Source organism: Aythya ferina, assembly GCF_964211825.1.
Source record: "Aythya ferina genome assembly, chromosome: 3".
Classification (NCBI taxonomy): Eukaryota; Metazoa; Chordata; class Aves; order Anseriformes; family Anatidae; genus Aythya; species Aythya ferina.
Genome location: NC_140298.1, coordinates 95,184,835 through 95,206,783, shown reverse-complemented (window position 1 = coordinate 95,206,783; position 21,949 = coordinate 95,184,835). Strand labels below are relative to the sequence as shown.

The 21,949-nt window shown below is 41.9% G+C and overlaps 1 protein-coding gene across 1 annotated transcript; it reads right to left on the bottom strand.

The window, feature by feature from the left end:
* Positions 1-614: 614 nt before the first annotated feature.
* On the bottom strand, positions 615-20,974 carry LOC311433255 (uncharacterized protein). Its single transcript, XM_084512178.1, has 14 exons — positions 20,263-20,974; positions 19,084-19,197; positions 18,036-18,087; positions 16,392-16,524; positions 15,637-15,778; positions 14,650-14,781; positions 13,314-13,430; positions 12,050-12,090; positions 9,209-9,314; positions 8,268-8,319; positions 7,872-8,004; positions 6,329-6,470; positions 3,457-3,588; positions 615-2,609 (listed from the first exon to the last, which is right to left on the bottom strand). The coding sequence occupies exons 2-14, from the start codon at positions 19,168-19,170 to the stop codon at positions 2,487-2,489; spliced, it is 1,392 nt and encodes a 463-aa protein (XP_084368304.1). The 5' UTR covers positions 19,171-19,197; positions 20,263-20,974; the 3' UTR covers positions 615-2,486.
* Positions 20,975-21,949: the final 975 nt, after the last annotated feature.

Genomic DNA, 21,949 nt, shown 5'->3' with positions numbered 1-21,949 from the left:
ACGTCAGCCCCCACCTCTGAATCTTTTGCTAACAAATGCTGGTACCAGTCACCTCTGGGTGTTGGCATGCTTACAGGTGATTGAGCTGGTGTATTATGGATTTCAGTTTGGGGCCTTGGTACGTGCAATGGCAGCGAGACAGGTAAAATGTGTTTGTTTTTTTTTTAATCCTGAATTATAACTTTAAGACAGGTCAGGGGAATTGAACTGTTATGTACCGTAATTACAAACTTAGGTGACCAATGCTGATTTGGATATTTGTCTGTAGATACAGAAGAGTCCCACCTTACATTAAGCTCTACTAAAAAAGTTTTGGCAACCTACTGCTGAAATGTGGACACCATCCTGCAGTTGCCTGCTAGATCCTCAGTGTAATAAGATTTTATATTTTTTAGCATCTACAGAGTTGAGCCATTCATACATTCTCAGAATTAGCCTGTGGGGACAGGGGCTAGACTCCAAGCCCAACTGTAATCCAGAAGCTTTTGCCTAAATTTCTGTGCAGCCCAAGTAAGCAGTGATCTCAGCAAGTGTCCTGTATCCCTAGGGGATTTGTGTCCATAGGGGATTGAGCATTGCCGCAGGAAGAAATGATGTGCACTTCACTCAGAAAAGAGAAGTAGCAATATGGTTTATTGATATGATTTAACATATGTCGAGGTACACCTGATTATAGCTGGACGATACACTTAGTTGCACACTATGTAAAAGACGCTATATACAACTCAAAGACACTAAATGAAAGACATCATACGCTACATAGAGACTATGTGAGGAACTGGGTTAGGCGATTTTACATCAAGGAGGCCATCCTGTTTAGTCTGGAGGTTCAGAGTGGACCCCATTGCTTTCTAAACTCCATGAGCTGAAGAGGAAAGGAGCCTAGAGAGGTGTGGCTGAATCCACTTCTAGTCCCAGACTTGGTCAACAGCTTATGTCTAAAGGTTTATATGCATTACACAAACCCTTTATGCTACTTAGCCAGTGTAAAGTTTGATCACAAAGCACCATTACAGCACGTTAGCATGCTGTTACTTTCCCAGTCTGCTTAACAGCCAACCTGTGGCAATAATGGTCTTCTCAATCTGCAGAAGTAACCCTGGGAGGTGTCCCTGCTGTGCCAGGAGAGCTCAAAAGGCTCTCGGATTGCTCACTGTTTATAAGATGAGATGATTGACTCTTGGTCATATTTGCATTCAGGTGTTAGTTTGTTCCAAATTGAGCTTGAGTTGGACTTCCTTCTTAATTTGGCCAGCACTATAGTTGGGAGGGGGATGCACTGCTCAAATTAGCCCTTGCCTATTTGTCTTCTGTCTCTCCTGAATCCAGGATACAGCCATCACGACCAGACATCCATCAGGACTGCCACTGATGTTACCTGCTTAGGCCAGATGCTCTGCTTAAGCGGGTGGTTGGGGAGGGAACACCACCACAAGCACTCACAGCATGCAGAGGCGATGCCCTGTGTCAGACCCTGCAGGGGTTCAGTAACTATTGCATTGCTTTGGAACAGAGGTGCAGCAGCTCAAACTGCTGCTGCCAGCTAGCAGGTGATCTAAATAAAAAAGTGCTAGGAGCTAATGTGGGTAGTGACTAGGTGAGGGGGTTGTTCCAGTTTGTACCTGAGGTACAATATGTGGCTCCTAAACAAGTGAGAAAAAGAGGTAACTGCTGGGCTAACACTGTCTCTACACTGGCTTCTCTGCCTCACCAGTCTGAGTCCTACTGAGAAAGAAAAAAAAAAAAAAGGAAGGAAGGAATTGTTTATGGTACTATTTGTGACAGTGATGGTTCCTGTGAAATTAGGGTAAAGAATCTGAAACAAGTTTTATCCCAAAAGTGCTTAAAGCATTCATAAACTCTTTTACAGAAAAGGTAAGCAGCCTCACAGTTCTCTTGAGAGTTCTCTTTACTTTAGAAGTAGCTGGGGAAAATGAAATCTTACCGAAGTCAAGCAGCATTTTCCCTGCTGGGCAATCCAGCCAAGCAACAAGACGAGGAGCAAGGGTGTAAGTAGCACGGATGAAAACTACATGGGACTAATTAGACAAATGTACTTTGATCTTTCAGTGAAACAAAATCTCTTCTAAGAGATTCATGTGAGGATTAAAATAGTTTCTTGCTTTCACCCATAAATCACGAGTTCTAATTTATATTTGTTATTTATATAGCTTTTAACTGTAGTTCTAAAAGTACAGACAGCAAATAAAAAGAACATGGGGACACTGAATTTTGGAAATATTGCAATTAAGTAAACATAGAATATTAGCATATTTTATTTCATGTAGCTGGTGGTAGTAAAAACTGGTGGTAATAAAATACTACCTTGTAAAATCAACATGTCCTACAGCCTTTTATCCCAGTCTAAACTATCTTCTCTTTCAAAGATTAATACTACAGCCACAGAATACATCTACACAGTTTGCACTTATAAGGCACAGCTCAGGTAATATGCTATAGTTGTGTTATCTTCAGCAGCCACATAATTAGATATTGAATATTTTCCTCACATTAGCAATATACTTGTCATCTGCTGGTGGCTTCCTCTGGCTGCCAGGCTGCAAGAATTTTTTGATTGTTGGAATGTTGCTTATTCTTCCTTTAAAAGCCTGTAACAAGAAGCAAGAAAGCCGGTGAGAGTGATGATATTATAATCCTTTATAGCTTAAAAATCAGATGACTTGGATTTTTTACTTCTCAGCCATACCTATTTAGCAGAGAGTTATTGGTACTTATAGACAGCTCAACACTCTCCATTTTTAACTTTATATACATATATATATAAATTATATTAAACACCACAAAAGACAAGAAAAAAGGAACACACCAGATTCTGTAATTGTATATGATTTCTTCCAAATGTAACTTTGCTGGCAAAAGCAGAAGGATGGGAACTGCAGACGTAACAAGCTGTGGACCTCCCCTCCTGATGCTCACTGCTGTGCTTGAAGACATGGAAGCAGCAGTGGCAGGCCTGAATTGGTAGAGTCGGTAGGATATTAGGTTGGATATTAGGAGGAGTTCCTTTACTGAAAGCATTGTGTGGTGCTAGAACAGGCTGTCCAGGGAAGCAATTGAGTCCACCATCCCTGGAGGTTTTCAAGAGACATGTAGGTGCAGAACTTGGTAGCATGGTTTAGAGGTGTACTTCAGTACTAGGTTAAATGTTGGACTAGATGATATTAGAGGTCTTTTCCACCTTAATAATTCTGTGATCTTATGGTAAGTGAATTCCTCCCAGCTGAGAACAACTGCGGGCTGCAGAGCTGGAGAAAGGTGAGCCCCCAGCAGCTCTGGGGGCAGCACTGTGAGTGGGTTCAGCTTGTTACAGTCAGTGGTAGATCAGAGAGCTACCAGCAATGTAGCACAACACTTCAAAAAACATCAATTAGCTTTCAGACCTGGGCCGTGAAATTTGCTTGTTACGTTCTGTGTTGAGATGAGATGATCACTAACCTGTAGCTGAGGGAATGCAGACAGTATATCTGGCTTACATTCTTCTACCATTAGAATGGCTTCCAGCAGATGGATGTCTGCCCAGCTAAATTTGTTGCCAACAAGATAATCATGACCATGGTCTTTTAAGGCCTACAAAACATGAACAAATAATAATAATAATAATAATAATAATAAAAATAATAAGGATGCAATCATTTTAGCTAGATGTTTTATTACAGACAGATTTCTACAGAAATACACAGCACAGCAAATCCATACGAGGACTTACGAAGATAGAAAGTAGGTATTCTCATGACAAAAAATATGGAACCAGAACTCATGTTTCAGTGTATCTGGGCTTATCACTCACTCTAACCTGTCACCCCAGGTTGCTGTCCCACAAGAAAGACTCAAATCACAGAAGAGAAGCAGGACTGGAGTAATTGGAAGAGGTAGTTAAGACAGCTTAGCTGTAATGTACTTTGATAAAAATAAAATAAAAAAGAAGAAACAGCCCCTAAATTCCCAGATGGTTAAACTGTCCCCGCAGGAAGCAGCAGAATATTATTCAGCAGTCAACTAGGGAAATCTCCAGAGCCTCAGATTTGGCAGCACAGCCTGAACTGCTGCTGCTACACCCTAACAATGAGCTATTTTCAAAACTAGTGAATGCCCCAGTTCAAAATCTTAGAAAAAAAACTATGAATGCCTGTGGAGTGGAGGAGTTGCTTGGTTGTTTTCAGCCAAATGTGAGACTTCTGGTTACAGTCTGAAGTAGGTCAGGAGCCAAGGAACGCAGCCTTTGCACCCTTCATCCTGTACTGAAGGATTCTCTTGGCAGCCTGCTGATGCCAGAACCACAGCCCTGCAAAGCTACTAGCAGCTGTAACACACAATTTGCAGCGAATGTTGTTGCACAACAATTCAAAGCAGTTACCAGCTCTCCAGCTTACCCTCCTCTTGAAGATTACCACCCTTGAAGCAGAAGAAAACACATCTGTGCCTACACTGCACTGATGCTACACTCCACTAGGAAGCATGCACTGAGACTAGGGCACCAGCCTGTGTCCCCAGAGCCAATTCCTTCATTACTTTTAGCTACGGAAGTTTTACTGTCAGGACAGTGTAATGTATGGACTGCAAAGCCTGCCAAATCAACGAATACTACTTAAGCAGCCGGTACAGAAGGAAAGTTACTAATCATTCTGATGAAATTAGCTAGGTTAAAAATCATGCAAAGTTTAGCTGTGTCCAACACCAGTGAATAAGGACTATTTTAAAGACTTTCCCCCACTAGGCACACACACTAGATATACCATAACAATTGCCTGTGGCAAGTAGGCACAGGTTTGGAGAATAACGTAATGTAATTTTGCCTTTTTTTTTTTTTAGTAAATTTTCTTTATGTTACCAGACCTCAAATCTTTGAAAAATTGCTGTGTGCGATCAGTCTCTCCCAGCACAGTATTCCACTGGATATACTGCTATGGAAATGCAGTTGTGTGATTACAGGAGCACTGGCTTACGTAGTTGATGTGCAGTCTCATCACAGGGCAGCTTCTGTGCGTTTTGCGTGCACAACCTAAGGCTCTGATAAAGACGCACACAAAACTGCACCAAGTCCTGTTTTTCTGTTTGTTTGTTTTGAATGGTACATGAAGTAACAGACAATGTGGTTTGTTCCATGTGACACAAATTAGAAATTTCCCAAATAGATGCCAGATGTTTTCATGCAGGAGCAAAGACATTAGAAAAAGGGCATATTTCTGTGTCCCAGAAAGTTGTATAAACAACCCTCCAAAGTAATTCTGATTTCCCAGAGCTAGCTCTTAGTAGCAGATCCCATGACGAATTTGCTCTTGAAACCCCCATATATCCCTGATCTCCTCTATAGCCTCTCCCCATATTCCTCCTAGGGAATGAGGGATTGAGCCAGGCACCCACCCCAGCTCTGAACCAATGCAGCTGTGTACCCTTGGCACAGACTTGGAGGAAACCACTACACGGTGAGAAAGGGCTGTGAGAAAGTCTGCACAGCACCGTCGTGTTGGGTGCAAACAGGAGCAGGAAAGTGAGACGGGAATCATCGCTAACTGAATTCAAAAAGGTAAAATGTTAATAAACACACACACAAAAATAAGAGTTTCTAAAAGGAAAAACAAAACAAACAGCAAGTTGGTAGGAAATGGCAACACCAAGGCTATGTTCCGGGGAGCAGCGGAGAAATCTTCCCCTCCTGACCAACTCTTGCATAGCCAAGAGGGGCTCTTCATGTGCTTCACGAGTGCAGTAAGCATACTAATGCTTCACCTCGTGGCTCATCAGAGGCCACCTCCTTAGTGCGTGCCAGCCAGTAGATAATTGCTTTAATGCTTTTAAGCTAGATGCATCCTGTTTGCAGAACCTATTTGTTGCATGCCTAAGGATGCCCTAAAAGCAATTTAGAAAAGGACAATAATAATCTTTAGGTGAATTCTACAAAAGCAATGGGTTTGAGAAAGATCACAGAATTAGGTCACTAATTATAATGCACAGTTAGATTTAACTTTCAACAGCAAGAGCGTGTACACTTTTAGAAAGTAAGTTCTGAAGGCTGGCACAGGTATTTAAATGGGACATTTGTGCAAAATGCTGTAAGCTACCAGTTACTAAGCTAGGTGTAAATAATTGAAGTCCAGTCTTTCCTCATAACAAGTAGAATTTGCCCTCTGAGGAGTCTTAAGGACAGTAAAGATGCTCAGTATTGAGATCAGCCCAGTATTATTTCATGGCCTTCTTTTCCCATTCCTGAATGCAATTTCCATCACACAGCCCCAGGTGATGTGTCACAACCTGCCTTTAGATTATATGGGGAGCCTGCTATGTGGACTCATGCTGATTCATCACTTACCTTTTCATAAACAGGAAAGTATCTGGTCTTAGCTCGTTCAATGATTAAGGCAAGATTCTTTTCTCTCATCTCGGCTGACTGCAAAGGGAGCTGCATGATCATTCCCATCAGGTCTGTTGTTCCTTCCACATACATATCAATCCTGAAACATTTTAATTTAGCATTGATCATGTGAACATTCCATGTTGGTTATTTTTCTGAAACAACAATGCTGAATGGATCACTGAGTATTATGCTTATTAGTGAATTCAGCGTAAGACACTGGTTCATTTCCTTGTTCTTCCATTTTGATTCCAGCTCAGGTTTCTTTCTTCCAAAGCACAGATCTTTATAAACAGACCCACAGTGTCTGCAACACAGTATAAACTACAGTACAGCTGATGCAAAGTAGAGTTCACATTGTTTTCCACTGATATTCTATTTATCTATGCTGTGGGAGAAAAGAACATGTATGCAAACCACTCTACAGGAGAAAATAGTTTTGAGGTCTGATCAGAAAAGGATTCAGACAGCAAATGGCTGCCAATTGCCAGTTTAAATCACAGAACGGTTTGGGTTGGAAGGGCCTTAAAGACCACCCAGTTCCAACCCCCCTGCCATGGGCAGGGACACCTCCCACCAGACCAGGTTGCCCAAAGCCCCATCCAGCCTGGTCTTGAACACCTCCAGGGATGGGGCATCCACAGCTTCTCTGGGCAACCTGTGCCAGGGCCTCACCACCCTCATGGTGAACAGTTCTTTTCCTTATATCTAATCTAAACCTACCATCTTTTAGTTTAAAGCTATTACCCCTTATCCAGCCCTCTGATCATCCTCGTGGCCCTCCTCCAGACCACCTCGAATAGGTCCATGTCTTTCTTACGCTGGGGGCTCCAGAGCTGAACGCAGTACTCCAGATGAGATATTACTGTCCATAATAACCATAATAACACTATCTCTGGAGCTGTCTCTCCATTTTTACCGAATAAACCTTTCACTGTCAGTGGCAGTCAATTAGGTTAAGGACTTCATTCTCCATGATTTGTTTATTTAAGAGTGATGACTTTTCGTTTTTCATTAGTTCTTTTGACAACGAAAAGTATCCACAGTTTACACGGTAAAGGAATATTATGAAACAAATGGTTCAACTTTCAGGGACATTAAGTCACTGAGCATTTCTTTATTTTTGTTTTCAAAGCACTTCAGTGTCTCCAGGCAGCTGTAGTTTTCCCTACTGTTTTCCATCTAAAAAAAATAAACCCACCGAAAAGCAACCTTAGCCATTACAATTGCCTTATGGTCCTCCAGTTGCCCAGCAACTTAAACCACTTCTGCTCTGTGAGTTCAAATGAGCCTGAAAGCAGGCATAACTTTCTCATTATGTTGACAACAAACAATCATTTCTCAATCACAGTCTTCTTACCCAGCCCCTGGATCTGAAGGGACTAAGTGCTAGCAAATTTTTTGCATGTCTACATGCAGACATTTCAAAGCAATACTTTTTTCTTGTATGTTAAAAAAAGTGGAAAAGTATGAGTGAAGATGGTGTGTACAGTTACCATACCAGGCTCTCTCCTTCAGGTCTTTCCCATAGAGGTTGTATTTCCCTGCTATGTAGCTGAGGATGGCTCTGGTCTGCACCATCTTCATCCCATCGATCTCCACCATGGGCACTTGCTGGAACAGCAGGTCTCCATCTGGAGACAAAAGAAGCAAACTTCTCATGCAGCTGTAGTACTACGTTAATTCTGAGAAAGATTATCTGTAGCATACCAAGACATTTCTAATGCTGAGCAATCTAAAGCTTCTGCAATGCAACCAGGTCTCTCAAACCTCTTTACAGGTCACATCGCACTGGAGATCTTACAGAAATCTCGCCTCGGGCTAACAAAGTCAGAAGAAGTACTCCTTTTGTTATATTGGTGTGAGCTTACGTTTAGGGGACTGTTTACAGACTCACCTTTGCGTAGTTTTTCTAGGTGTTCATTTTTTTCTATGAATTGTTCCTCAAACTGAAAAGCAAAGACAGAAAACACCATTGTGTAACTCCAAAGACAATGGGAAAGTGGCAGGGAGTCTGGTAGCTGGACTCTGAAATTTTTAACAAGTTATGCCTCTCATACACAGTATTTACCCCTCTCTTTCCCCCTGCTGTTGTATATATGTTTTTGTTGTTGTTGTTTTGTTTTGTTTTGGTTTGTTTTTTTACTTTTTAAATGAAGAGGACAATTCATTGAGGGCAAGATCTCTGCTTCCTCAGCACTCGTGATCTTCAGCTTCTCTGTCAGCAACACTCACAATGAATAAGCACCATTAAAAAAGACATTCATTTCCAATGGAATATAGAAAGTTTCTGAGAAAATAGTTTCAAACCACTATATTCAAACAAAAAAGTGAATGTAGAAATTAAGATGCCTTAGGACAGCTTTCAGCTGATGCAAATCTAAGATAGCCCTCCACTGGCTTCAGGGCAGCTTTGCTGATTTATCCGAGTCAGGTCCTGACCAACAAAAGAAAACCACTTTGTTTGGAGATTGCACTAAGTTCTTCATGTGGTATGCATGATCTTTCAGTGGAGACCAATCATAAGACATGGGGAATTCAGAATTTGCATTCAGAAAACCTTATAAACAGTATAAGCAGTGATTTAAGATCTTGACGGCATAAAGTATGTTTCAAAAATGAATAATTTATTATTTTTGTATATTAAAATCAAAGAATATCTTAAATGCAGTATGAGTATGTCACTGAATCTAAGCATTCTGCATCACAATGTGATGTTGTGCATATCTCTAAGCAGAGATGTACATTGAAAATCTTTCCAAAACAGAATCCATATTTTAATCACAGATTAATCGGATCACTTTATTAAAATAATGAATGTTTAAAAAAGGTACAAACCTCAACCCCAGCTGCTGCTAACAGCCATCGGATTGACTCCATTTTCCCCCTTCCACAGGTATAGTGCAGCTTAGGTTTCCCCGCCATGATTTCAGAGTTGTTCTTTCTGACAAATTCAAGAAGATATATGAAATAGTTTATTTTTTTATTATTATTTTTATTTGTATATAAAATGATCCATTCCAAACGACTAAATACAGTTGGATGAATGTGAAACTAGAAGGGCAATCAAATCCTAGATATTCAGGCTTGACGCAACCAAGGTTCCTGTGGATTTAGTGGAAGAAAAAAACATTAGGGCACATCACCAGAAGAACATGCAGCGATTCAACATGGAATCGTGACAGAATAACCTCACAGTGATTCAATCTATTCAGTAGGTGTTGGGTTTTGTGACAGCATCCAAGTCATATCAGACTAGAAAATGTACTATGTGAAACTGCTTGTGAGAACATCGAGTTTAGGATAGCCATTTACTTTTACCTCTCTCATTATGAAGTTTCAGGCCTCTATGTTGCTGTGCCTTTACAAGCACGAGCTTATAACAGCAAGATATATTCCACCATGCCTGCTAATATCCATATTTAGCTAGTTGTTTTGACCATTAGCCAAATCACAATATATCCATTATAGAGCACATGGACTGACTTCAAGACCTGTTCCAATCTTATGGATAACAGTTAAACTCAAACAGGGATGTATATCCTGCTGGCTCTGAAAACTTAAAATTAAGGCTGAAACCAAACAAATGAGACCACGATCTCCATTGGATAGATAAAGCCTGATCAATGCTCCCAGCAGCAAGGCCACCAGATAATGGCATGGGGATTAAAACATTGTTCTTCCAAAGTCTCACTAACACCAGGTACACTCACATGCTGTAGTTTGAACCTGGCAGCCAAGGGGAGCTTGTCTGGTGCAGAAAACAAAGTTATCACTGTACTCTTATCACCAGAAGATAAAAACAGATTTGGTAATAGGACAAACTCACAGACTGATTAGCAGAGTGTTTCATCATTAAACCAAGGTTTCATCTCTTTACAGACATGTTCAATTACTCGAGTACAGACTTTACAGCACTCATCTGAGCCACAAAGTAGAAACCCTGGCCACAATACCAAAGCTGTCAATGAAGATGCACAAATGAACAGTATAACAGTGAGTGGGGAGACTGCATGTCAGGTCTTCTCCACTGAACTCCTTTGTGTTGGGTGGTACCTTCAACATGCCCTGTAAGGAACAGCCATTGCTTTGCAAAACTGTGGCACCCCAGTCCAAAATATGCTCCTCAAAACCTCTGCTCAGCTTACACCCAGCCCTGGCAATACCTGTATTCACAGACACCTCAGTCTCTTCCAGCAAAGTTCTCCTTTAACATAAAAATGTACTTGATAATGAAGACTTGATTATGTCTTATGTTTAGTTTTCATCAGTCTACAGCTGCCAGATACCTAACTAATACCTGAACAGCAACAGAGTGCATAGACAAGGCATTTAGAGAAGTGCCTTATTACAACCACCTTCCCTACATGCCCTACACTACATTTCTAGGTCCCATAAGCACATGAGTTACACTACACCACATGAAAAGCTCTCAAACTTTGGTACTTCAAAAATACTTAATTCCTTCATGCTCAGGGAGTATCAACTCCACTCCATCTGAGAGGAGAGCTGCACTTGGGCCCTTCACAGCCTGGACAAGCACTGGACAAGGACTCCCACCTCCAGCATTTGGAGTAAATGTGAGAAATACACTGCAAAGACAGGCTTGCTTAAGCAGAAAGAACAAAGTTCCCTGAACCCAAAGCAGAAGAAGAGCTAGTAAAAAAACATCCATCTTGCTTGCCAGTGTCAGCTCAGTGCCTCACTCCAAAAAAAAAAAAAAGAAAAAAAAAAAAAAAAGAAAGAAAACCTGAACAGCTGATGATATGTCAGCAAGAAAAAGTCCTAGTATCGACATAAGCTGTACTTGTCCATCACATTTCCTTTCTGGGGCTGGCTTAGGGCTGAGTCTTTTGTGCAGGTGAGAAAAAGCTTAGATCTTCCAGAAATTGCACTGCTTTGGGGTTTAGGCTGAACATTTCCTTGTGGTGGCAAAGTACTGCAGTGATTCTGTTACTGCACTGCAACAAGCATTCCTCTGAGAAGCAAATGAGTCACGAAACAGGAGCAAGGTTGGTAAATTATTTTTTGAATAATAATGGACTTGAAGAGAAATCCTTAACCTTCTAGATGTCCTAGTGCACGAGACCTTCCTCAGGCTTCAGCTAGGCAGGTGCCAGAGTGACAGCTACCGCTGCGATCTCTGTTTTTGGTTTGTTTGTTTGTTTTTAAATAAAGTTATTTTGTCCCAAACAATTCAGGCACTGGCCTTCCAGTGTGAAGCAAATAAGCGAACTTTAGCATATGTTCGTAACCTGCCTGATCTTAAACTTTCTTCCTAGCTTGACGTGTCCCCCAGGCAGCTCCTCGCAAGGCCTGGCTCCTCGCACACAGCTCCCGCACAGCTCAACCTCCTAACACTGTGCCCGACTCGCTCTGCAGGCTGTCAGAAGACCATAATTGCTTACCAGTGTGGGGTTTCTACTGGGCTCCAGGCCAAACGCTCGGCATGGAGAAATATTCCTCCCACCACCCAAGCTGGAAGAGACACTCGCAAGAGGCGAAAGGTGAATCACCCCTGGAGATTTTAAAACTTATCCACAAAGAGCAGCAGCTCTGTGCTCTCTGCCCACCCTACCGAGCAGCGGACCCCTCGACCCCGCCACGGCCTCTGCCTCTGACCCCAAACCGGGCTCACGTCCCCCCACCCTGGTCCCCCCAGCCCACCGCCACCCCTACCCTCCGGACCGAGCCTCTGCTGCACCGACTGATCCCGATCCCTTTCCCGATCACTCTCCCAGTCCTGGGCCTGATCCTGAGCCCAATCCAGACCCCGCTGCTCCGCCCCTGCAGCCGAGGGGATGGGCTCCGGAGGAGGGTGGGACGCTTCTGCTGCAGGGGGGCAGAGGCTCTCTGTTACGCTTGTGCAGAAACCTGTGGTTTCAGGTGTCTGGTGTTTTACTTCAAAAGTCAGTAGGTGAGAGATAGCAGGAGTTTTATTGCTCAGAGGCTGCAATCTCAGGCTGGCAGTGCCAGAGCAATTGTTTTTAGGGTGTTGGCAGCTGCATACAACAGGTTGATGTAGAGAATGCCTGTTTATGTATTCAGCTTTCTTGCTAGCCTGGATTTCAGTGATTGCAATGCACAGTTCATAACCGAGTTTAATATGAATTAACATCAGTCAAAACAGAATTCCAAATGCCAAAGTCCTGGTAGCATAGGGACATGGTTTAGTGGGTGATATTGGTGGTAGGGGGATGGTTGGACCAGATGATCTTGGAAGTCTTTTCCAGCCTGTATGATTTTATGATTCTGACACCAGCCAGAGCCCTCCTTCCTCTGTTGATAATAGTTTTTCAACTTCACAGCTGGCTACAAGCAATCATCTTTCCATTAAATGTGTGCAAAGTGCTCTAAGCTGCTACAGCAGGCTGTCTGTTAAAGGAGATGTTGGTGAAGCTACCATACAAGAGTTTGAACAGCTAGTGACAAAACAGAAGTGCGGTAGGACCGCTGATCCCAACATACTCCAAGACAAGGAATATTAAGTTCAGAAGAAAGCTGAATCCAAACATTTCATCTCCATCAAGCCAGAATCTGCAGGCTTCGCTTGGCTTTTCCCAGGAAGGGCACATTGCCCACTGTTTGGGCTAAGCCCCCTTCCTATTCCAGCAACACTACGGTTGCCAGAAGGAACAAGGGACCCCTTCAGTATATAAGTAGCAGCAAGAAGTCATTGAACATACTTTTAAAAACGTAAATAGTGAGACTTTATTTCAGGTAATCTCTTAAGTATTTTAGACAATTTGTTTCATACGGTGTAGCCCCTAGTTCAGTTAATGATTTTATTTCCTGGTGTGTTCTTGTAGATTCACTTTGAATGTGTCTGCAGTAGGCTGAAGAGTAATCAAAAAACTAACTATTTTCATTAGTTTTACTTTTCTATTCTCAGCAAATACAGAGAAAATGAAATAGAGTTTCTGTGGGTTTGGGTTGCTGCTCAATGGAAAATTTGCATCAGTCTTGGTATATCTTTTTCTTGGATGGGTTGTTTCCTCTGGCTGCCAGGCTGCAGGAATTTCTTTATGTTGGGGATATTGCTTGTTTTTGCTTTAAAACTCTACAAAACAAAAATAAAACAGCACTATACTTAAGAATGATGGTAACTGTCAGACATTTAGATGCTACCCATGCAGTAAAAGTAACATCACAGGTTGATCCTGCAGATTATAGTAAAGGATTATAGTAAATGTGGTCACATGAGGCTGGTGGCCAATCACTAGTGGGGTTCCCCTGGGCTTCGTTTTAGGCCCATTTCTCTTCAACATTTTTATAAATCATCAGGACACAGGACTCAAATGCATACTACCTAAGAAAGTTTGCTAATGATAGCAAATTAGGAAGAGCTGTTGAGGCTGGAGGGCAGCCCCATGGAAAGGGATCTGAGGCTTCTGGTCAATGGCAAGCTAAGCATCAGACAGCAGTGTGCCCTGCCAGCCAAAAGGGGTCCTGGGGTGCATCAAGCACAGCACTGCTAGCCAGTTGAGGGAAGGGATTGCCCTGCTCTGCTCTGCACTTGTGCAGCCTCACCTGGAGTACCGTGTGCTGTTTGAGGCACCACAGTGTAAAAAGGACATAAAACTATTAGAAAGCATCCAAAGGAGGGCAACCAAGATGGTGTAAGGTCTAGAGGGGAAGATGTATGAGGGACAGCTGAGGTCCCTTGGTTTGTTCAGCCCAGAGCAGAGCAGGCTGGGGGAAGTCTCATGGCAGCCTGTAGCTCCCTCACGAGGGGAGAGAAGGGGCAGGCGTTGAGCTCTGCTCTCTGGGGACAGCAACAGGACCCGAGGGAATGGCATGAAACTGGGACAGGGGAGTTTTAAGTTGGGTATCAGGAAAAGCATCTTCACTGAGAGGGTGGTCGGGCACTAAGACAGGCTCCCCAGAGCAGTGGTCGTGGCACCGAGCCTGCTGGAGCTCAAGAAGCATTTGGACAATGCTTCAGGCATATGGTCAGATTTTTGGGTGTTCCTGTGTGGAGCCAGGAGTTGGATTCAATGATCCTTGTGGATTCCTTCCAACTCAGGAAGATATTTTATCATTCTATGATTCTAACGTAGAATCATCAGCTTCATCGTATTATCCCTTTAAGTGCCCTGGTGGCTCTAGTGACAGAAGGCCGCAATAACTATCAATATTTCTGGCTGGCTAAAATTGCTTGTTAAAAATAAGATAAAAATCAAATAACCCTTCTTTCCTTACCCTCCCGCTCCCCCATATTTATCAGCCAGTTTAAATCAATGGTTCTGCTTTATCTTCCATTAAAATTGTCTAATTACCTGCAAGAGAGGAAATTTGGCAAGTATATCAGGCTTGGACTCTTCTACCAATAAAATAGTTTCAAGTAACTGCACATCTGCTCTGCTAAGCTTGTTGCCAACAAGAAAGTCTTGTCCGTGGCCTTTCAAAACCTAAAAACAAGGAACAATGACCAGAAACAGATGTAATTTGTAAGTGTGTGATTAAATATATCTTCATAGTAAGGTCCTACACTGCGTGGAGTTATCCTTGAAGCAAGGAAGCACAATAAGAACATCTGTAGTACAAACAGATAATTTGACCACAGTGTCATCCTAAGCATTATACATCAGTCCTTTCTCTTCTTCATTTTTTTCCTGACAGTTCAGGTCTACCCCTCTTGCCTTCACTTCTGTAGCTCTTGTAATTAGAGCTGCTGCATTGAAGGCTAAGCTTCATGGAAAACAACCATCACTGCACAGTATTTGCAAGTTGCTCGAACTCAGCACAGGGCACAGAAAGAGAATCTTGGACTTTTTCAAATTATGGGTAGCTCCCTTACTTCTCACCTGTTTCTGCTTTGATTTTGTTAATATTGCACTGGGGGTACTGTGCCTCAGGTTCTCCAACACCCACCCAGCTTAGCCATCCTCCTTTTTTACTGATGGACCTCTAATGCTTGTTCTGTATGTGTGGTGCAGTGCTTCTAATGGTCAGAGGGTCTTGTACTTCAGAAGGAAATTTCATATAAAAGCCAATGCTATCAGGACTTTTGTCTGCAACAACTGATATAGACAGCTGGGGATTTCACTGTGTCCTGGGCTGTTGCAGCTCTGCATATCTCCCAGATTTGTAACATCTTCTGTCCCCTCTGTGGAGTCTTGTCCTACTCCCAGCAAAACCATGGAATTTATATTTAAGTGGTAATTTGTCCTTTCTGTTTTCCTGAATAAAAATTGTTTGCGTAGATCAGGGACAGAGTTTCAAGAAAATAGTATTAATTATGCTGTTACATCTTTGCCACATACCTTCTCATAGACTGGGAAGTATCTGTTTGCGGCCTTGTCCATAACACTCGCGAGATGTTCTTCCTTTTTATCCGCTGGTTGGAAGAAATTGCTCGAGATTAACTCATTCAGATCTGCTAATCCTTCCACATACATATCAATTCTGGAAAGGAATAAATCCAGTTGGTCAATTCAAACACAGGAGAGGTCTGAGCAGCACAAAAGGAACTGACATAACTGCAAAACTATAGGGCTGCGCTTCTTAATTTTTCACCAGGGATGATACTTCACTACATTAACTTTTTTCAAACCACTCAATACAGAATTGGCATATGTGTTATCTAAACCTATGTTAAAAATCAAATCAGATGTTCTTTTAAACAGCGAGTCTGTACAATTTCTAACAATTATCTTGAAATGTGTTTACCTGGGCTGATCAACTTGAAACATTTACAAATATTTGAGGTAAAAACATGGCTCCCCTATAGTACTGATGGTTATTTTTCTGATGACCTCTGTTCTTTTCATTGACCTCTGATTGATTTCTGGTCTTTTCATTGACCTCTGTTCTTCACAAACTCCCTTGCACCATTCTGCCTATCTTATCTATATGGTTACTCTTACTGTAGTCATCACCAACAGTCACATTCAACACATGCTACATGAAAACCTGCTGAATCTCCCCGAGTCTAAATGTGACCGGGGATATTCGTGTGTTACACAGAGAGGTAGCATGGGCTGCAGTCTGACAAACAAAGGTAGTACTGGTACATTACAGTGCTCTCTCCTTCAGGTCTTTCCCATAGAGATTGTATTTCCCTGCAATGTAGTTGAGGATGGCCCTGGTCTGCACCATCTTCATCCCATCGATCTCCACCATGGGCACTTGCTGGAACAGCAGGTCTCCATCTGGGGAAAAGGGGACGAGACAAGGAGATATTTAGTCTCTGAATGAGCACCATCAGTAGATATGTGGGAAAGGAACCAGCCCGTGTTATTTTTGATTTGTGGTACACCTTCTCATTCTCATGGTGTGGAAGTAGCTTCCAATGAAGCCAAGAACCATTAGTGAAATGTTAATAACTGACTATTATAGCAGTCAGCTTCCTGAAGTCTATTCACCTCTGATGAAGGACCCAAATGCAGAACTTTCAGTAGCCAGTGAAAAAGGCAAGTCCCGCACTGCATGGCCCTAACTCATATTTTTTATTTATTTATTTATTTATTTATTTATTTATGTGGTTAATACAGATAGGAAGGACTGAAGGATCTGACCCACAATGAGCCAGTTTTTGTTATGTGCTATTAAGTATTTTGGAAACCTGGACTATTTAAGGGTTTGTCAATGTATAACGTTAATATACATGCTAATATTTATCTTTGTGACTACTATATTGACATTATACAGAAACAAACACCTGTACAGACAGGCCTGAAGCAGGGAATAATGAATGGAGTTTCATATGATTCCAGCAAGAGCCAAATACTTCTTGGTGTGAGATCATAGCTGTGTAAGTCCCTTACTAGTCTGCAGAAAGCTCTTTCTAGGAAGGAAGAAGTCAAAATACTGCCAGAAACTGCTCATAGCAGCATGTCAGAGTATTTGTTTCATAGAATCACATTTCCTGACTCAGCTAACTGACCAGCCGTGTCCATCTTTGTATCCGCTGCAAGGTAGGCATGCACAGAAAGTTTGCTATTAAAGTTATCTTCTTTTATGCTCATGCCTCAAAATACTGCTGTGCTTTTTGAAAGCTAGCAGGTTGCAGAGGGGGGAATAAATTCATTGTTCCTGAAGGACAGTGGGGCTGCAAATGCCAACCCAAGCCCAGATTTCTTTGAAAAGCCGAGTGGACTGGATTAGCTGAGCACAGACATGTCTTTTCCTTTGGAGGAAATATGAGAATCAGTCCCACAAAGATGGAAGCTAAAGATAGCAAGTTGAACAGTTGCCTCAGGAAACAAGAACATGTCAGAAGTACATGTTAAACTCAGAAATACGGAACTCTGGTTTCATACAGATTATAAAACAACAGCTTTGTAGGCAACCTAAAATGCTAATGAATTTCAAGATGATCTGATTACAAAAAATGTATTATCATATGGCAAGAGGCAGTGGGTACAAACTGAAACACAGGAGTGCCCACCTGAACATCAGGAAGCACATCTTTACTGTGCAGGTGACTGAGCACTGGCACAGGCTGCCCAGAGAGGCTGTGGAGTCTCCTCCTTGGAGATCTTCAAAAGCCTCCTGGACATGGGCCAGGCTCCAGAGGAGATGCTCACTGCAGTGGGCATCTGTGATACCACCTGTTCAATCCAGTCTACATTATCCTTTGAAGAGACATAAGTTTCCTTAGGTGTCCTAAGACAAACAATTCTAATTATTATTATCTAATTAAAAAGTGAAGGAAACTTACTTGTCTGCAACTTTTTCAGGTCATCCTTTGTTTCCAGAAAGGCTTCTTCAAACTTCAGGGAATAAAGAAGAAAAGTTATGTTGTTACTGCATGTTTTAAGTTCTGCTTGTCAAGAGACAATGAGGGTTCAAAAAGCTGCGCTGTTGGGAATTTTCTTTTAAAAAAACAAAACAAAACAAAACAAAACAAAACAAAACTTTTTTTTTTCTTAAAAAAAAAATATTTTTTTTCTTTAAAAAGTAAATCAGGTTTAAAAATATATGTTTTGCCTTTGCCTTACTCTCCTCATCCTTCTCCTCCATGTTTCATAGTTGTGTGCATGCAAGATTTTGGCTAACCCTGGGGTGACCAGAAGGCACAAAGCCCTATCTTCTGAGCAAACCACCACCATGACTCTTCTGTTCTTGGGGCTGGCAAGAGACGTTGCAGGGAGGGGGACAAGTAAATTTGCACTGCAACAGTACAGCCATGTTAGAGTTCCTTTACCATAAGCTGACCAAAGCAGGGATGAAGAGACCATGTGCTCCATGCAGCTCATCACAGTGATGAAAAAAACACAGCTCTTAAAACTCACAGATCCCCACACTCCCTCTCCATTTTGATATCAGAAATCATTACAGATACAAACAATTAATGGGTGTTTTATAATACACAGTACTTCAGGAGCAAGCAACGTTGTAATAGTCATAATATATATGCTGTTTTGGACATGGGGATTTAACTAGAGGCCTTCAGAAGTCAAAGTGCTTGACTGCTGTAATCAGTGCTTAGGAAACCAAGTTCTGCTGCTGTGGTTTTAAATGTTCTGTTTCAGTGGCTACATGGGAGATGCACTTATTGCGTTAAAAGCAGACTTGGCACAAGATGCCTGGAAGTGAAACAGCAACTTGTCCCCTGCTAAGGGTGTGTTAGTGGTCATCGTTTGCTTGGTCACTGCTGTGCACTAAGTGCAGAACTTGAAACTGCTGCTCAGTCTCATTTTTGATCATTAAAAATGCATATTTACCGCATGCTTTTAGTATAAGAAGTATAAAAACTATAGACAAACCTCAACTCCAGCCGCTGCCAGTAGCCACCGTATGGGTTCCATTCGGCCACGTGCATTGACATAGTGCAGCCTTGGTTTCCCAGACATGTTTCCACGTGTCTGATTTCCTACTACCTACAATAAAGAAGTAAGAACTAAAATGAAGAAGGTTCAGAATACTGTCCTTGAGTCTCTAACTGGTTCTCAAGCATTGGTCAAAATTTGTTAGAAACCAGTGCTCGATGATCCAGGTCTGTCATCAAATCAGCAGAGGAGATAAAAGTTAGAATACACTGAGAGGTTGCACTGCATCATTTTGCTTTGAGATGTCTTTTATATGTGCAGGTTAGTGGAGCAGAACTGTGAACCAAGAGTGACCAGACCATGTCAGAGACCATGCAAGTCAAAGACCACATCCAGCCCAAAGTCTTTTGTTCTGACCAAAGAGCAGGGAGTGTGATATGCACTGCTCTATTTGTTTTGGCCTTAGTTCAGGATACAGTTTACTATTTAATCAGGCAGACAATATCAGGTGAATGATTGCCATAGTTTCTCCAGTAGCCATTAGGCTCCCCTATAAAGTGACAGGAAGGCTTTTTCCCCTACATGTATGCATTCAGTTTCATTCACAACAGTCTCCACTCCTCTCATTTCTTCAGGCAAGTGCCTGAAGGCATGGAATTTAAATTTTAATTTGGTAACATCAAACTGGCTGTCACTACAGACAGAGACAGAGTAAAATATCTGCTCAGTTCAACCCCAGCTCTTGCAGGAGTTTAAAGCAACAACTGTCCCCAGACACACAGCATCTACCCCATTCAGAACCAGTGCACAGCAAATGCAGTGAACCTGCAGGCAGTGCCCAGTTCATACTCACATCATGTTTATTAACACCATGTCAACAACAAAGCTGGAGCATTAACAGCAGCAAAAAGCAAATGGGTACAACAAAACATATACCCCTTGTAAGGAGCGTGACATCTTCCCTAAAATAGGAAGCACTTCATTCACACATCTGAAATCTAGATTGCTCTTTCTTGAGTCTGTGTACCTAGAAAGCAGTTGATTAATAACTAAATATTTGATGCACATAACCAAGTTAGTAAAGCACATTCAGGACTTTAATCCACAAAATCAATTCACTGACTTTCGTGTCAAGTGCACTAATTCCCCATGCATGCCAAAATCCCAAAAGCTTACCTTGTACGGAGTATATCCCTCTCTAAGCTCTCAGTAGCTTTGCCGTGTGATTATAAAGGTTTTAGCCCCTCCTACAAAGAGAATTACAGACACTTCTCTGCTGTTGGGAAACTCCTATTTCTCAAGCTAATTAAAACAACTAAGTCTAATCACTTCTCATCTAAAGGAAAAAAAATCCTGACTAATGCTGATGGTGCACTAATGTAAGACTCACGAGAGGTCATGGTTGTTTGGGAAAACTATGGTGACAGAAATTGTGTGTTTCCTAATTTCATTGTTTGCTAGCTAAAAATAATCAGAGCTGCCAAAAAGCTTCCAAGATTTAAAAAGATGCTGTAATAGCAATCAAAATTTTATTTAAATTCTTTATGATTTCATAGTTTTGTACATCTTTATACATGTTGTATTGGGTAATTCTGCTTAAATCCTTCATAACTGTCCTTCCCTTCCTTTAGTGATGGGGGATATTTCTTAAGAACATTTTTTTTTCTGATGAATTTCATGCCTGGACATAGAAGTGTTCTTTTTTCTGTTTCTGTCAAAGGTATTTCTCTGGATTTGACCTGGTGAAAAAGGATGTAGCTGGTGACTGATGAGGCAGCAAACAGAGGTTGGCATCAGAAGAGTAATCTTCTGTTTCCTTTTGGGAACTCTGTTGACTCCAAAGAGTCAACACAGCATGAACTCCTTTGCCCTGTCCTGCTGTCTAATCTATCTGGTTAATACTACTATAGGTATCACATGCAAGCTGTCGTGCTATGTGAAAATCTGCTGAATCACCCTGAGTCTGACTGCGAGCCCGGATATTCTTCTTGTGTTACACAGAGAGGGTTATAACTGCAGTCAAACAAAGAAGTGAGTTGTTGCAGTACAGGTCTCTTGTTCAGGTCCTCCCTGCAGATATACTTTGCTGCTATATGGCTGAAAATGATCACCCCACCAATTTCCACCACTGGTGCCTGTTTAGACCAACATGGTCCATGTTTGACAATAAATTAGAAGAATTATTTAGAGCTAGAACAGATGGAAGAGTCATGAAAATGGTCACCACATCCCAGTTTTGTCTTTTAGGAAGTGCTTAGTCGAGGTGTGCACATTGCAGCGTGTGTCCCAGGGCATCCACCAGCCTCCTGCTGCTGCTCCGGTGAGGCCAGGTGCCGGCCCTGCAGGGTGTTCTGCAGCTCTGACCATGCCTCAGAGAGCCCCAGATGACAGCAGTGGAAGCCTACCACAAGTCATCCACATTTTGCTCGTAATTTGTTCCTGTTTTGTAATGAAACAGAACTCTGCATAAGAATATTTTGCTTGAGAAATTACCACTTTCCCTTCTAGGCTTCTGGAAGTGCTGACATTTGCTTTTAGCTTTTTTTTTTTTACACGCTAAGTGATGTGTCTCCAGCATTGTTGGACAAATATGACTTATCACCCAGAACCTGGGATAATGCAGGAGATTGAAGGTTTCTCTATGCAGACCTGTGCACTGAGGTGTGGCTGGTGAAGTGTGCACACATGCCAACTCAGTCTTAGGTAGAGTGCTGCCCATACTTTTGCAAACCTGGCTTTGACAAAGCCCAGAACTGTAGGAAATATCCCAGCAGGTCTAGTGACTACTCCTACATGGCTTTAACCCCACTGTATTAAAAGAATGCAAGGTAAGAAAACATGAATTTGAGCATCAAAGTTAATC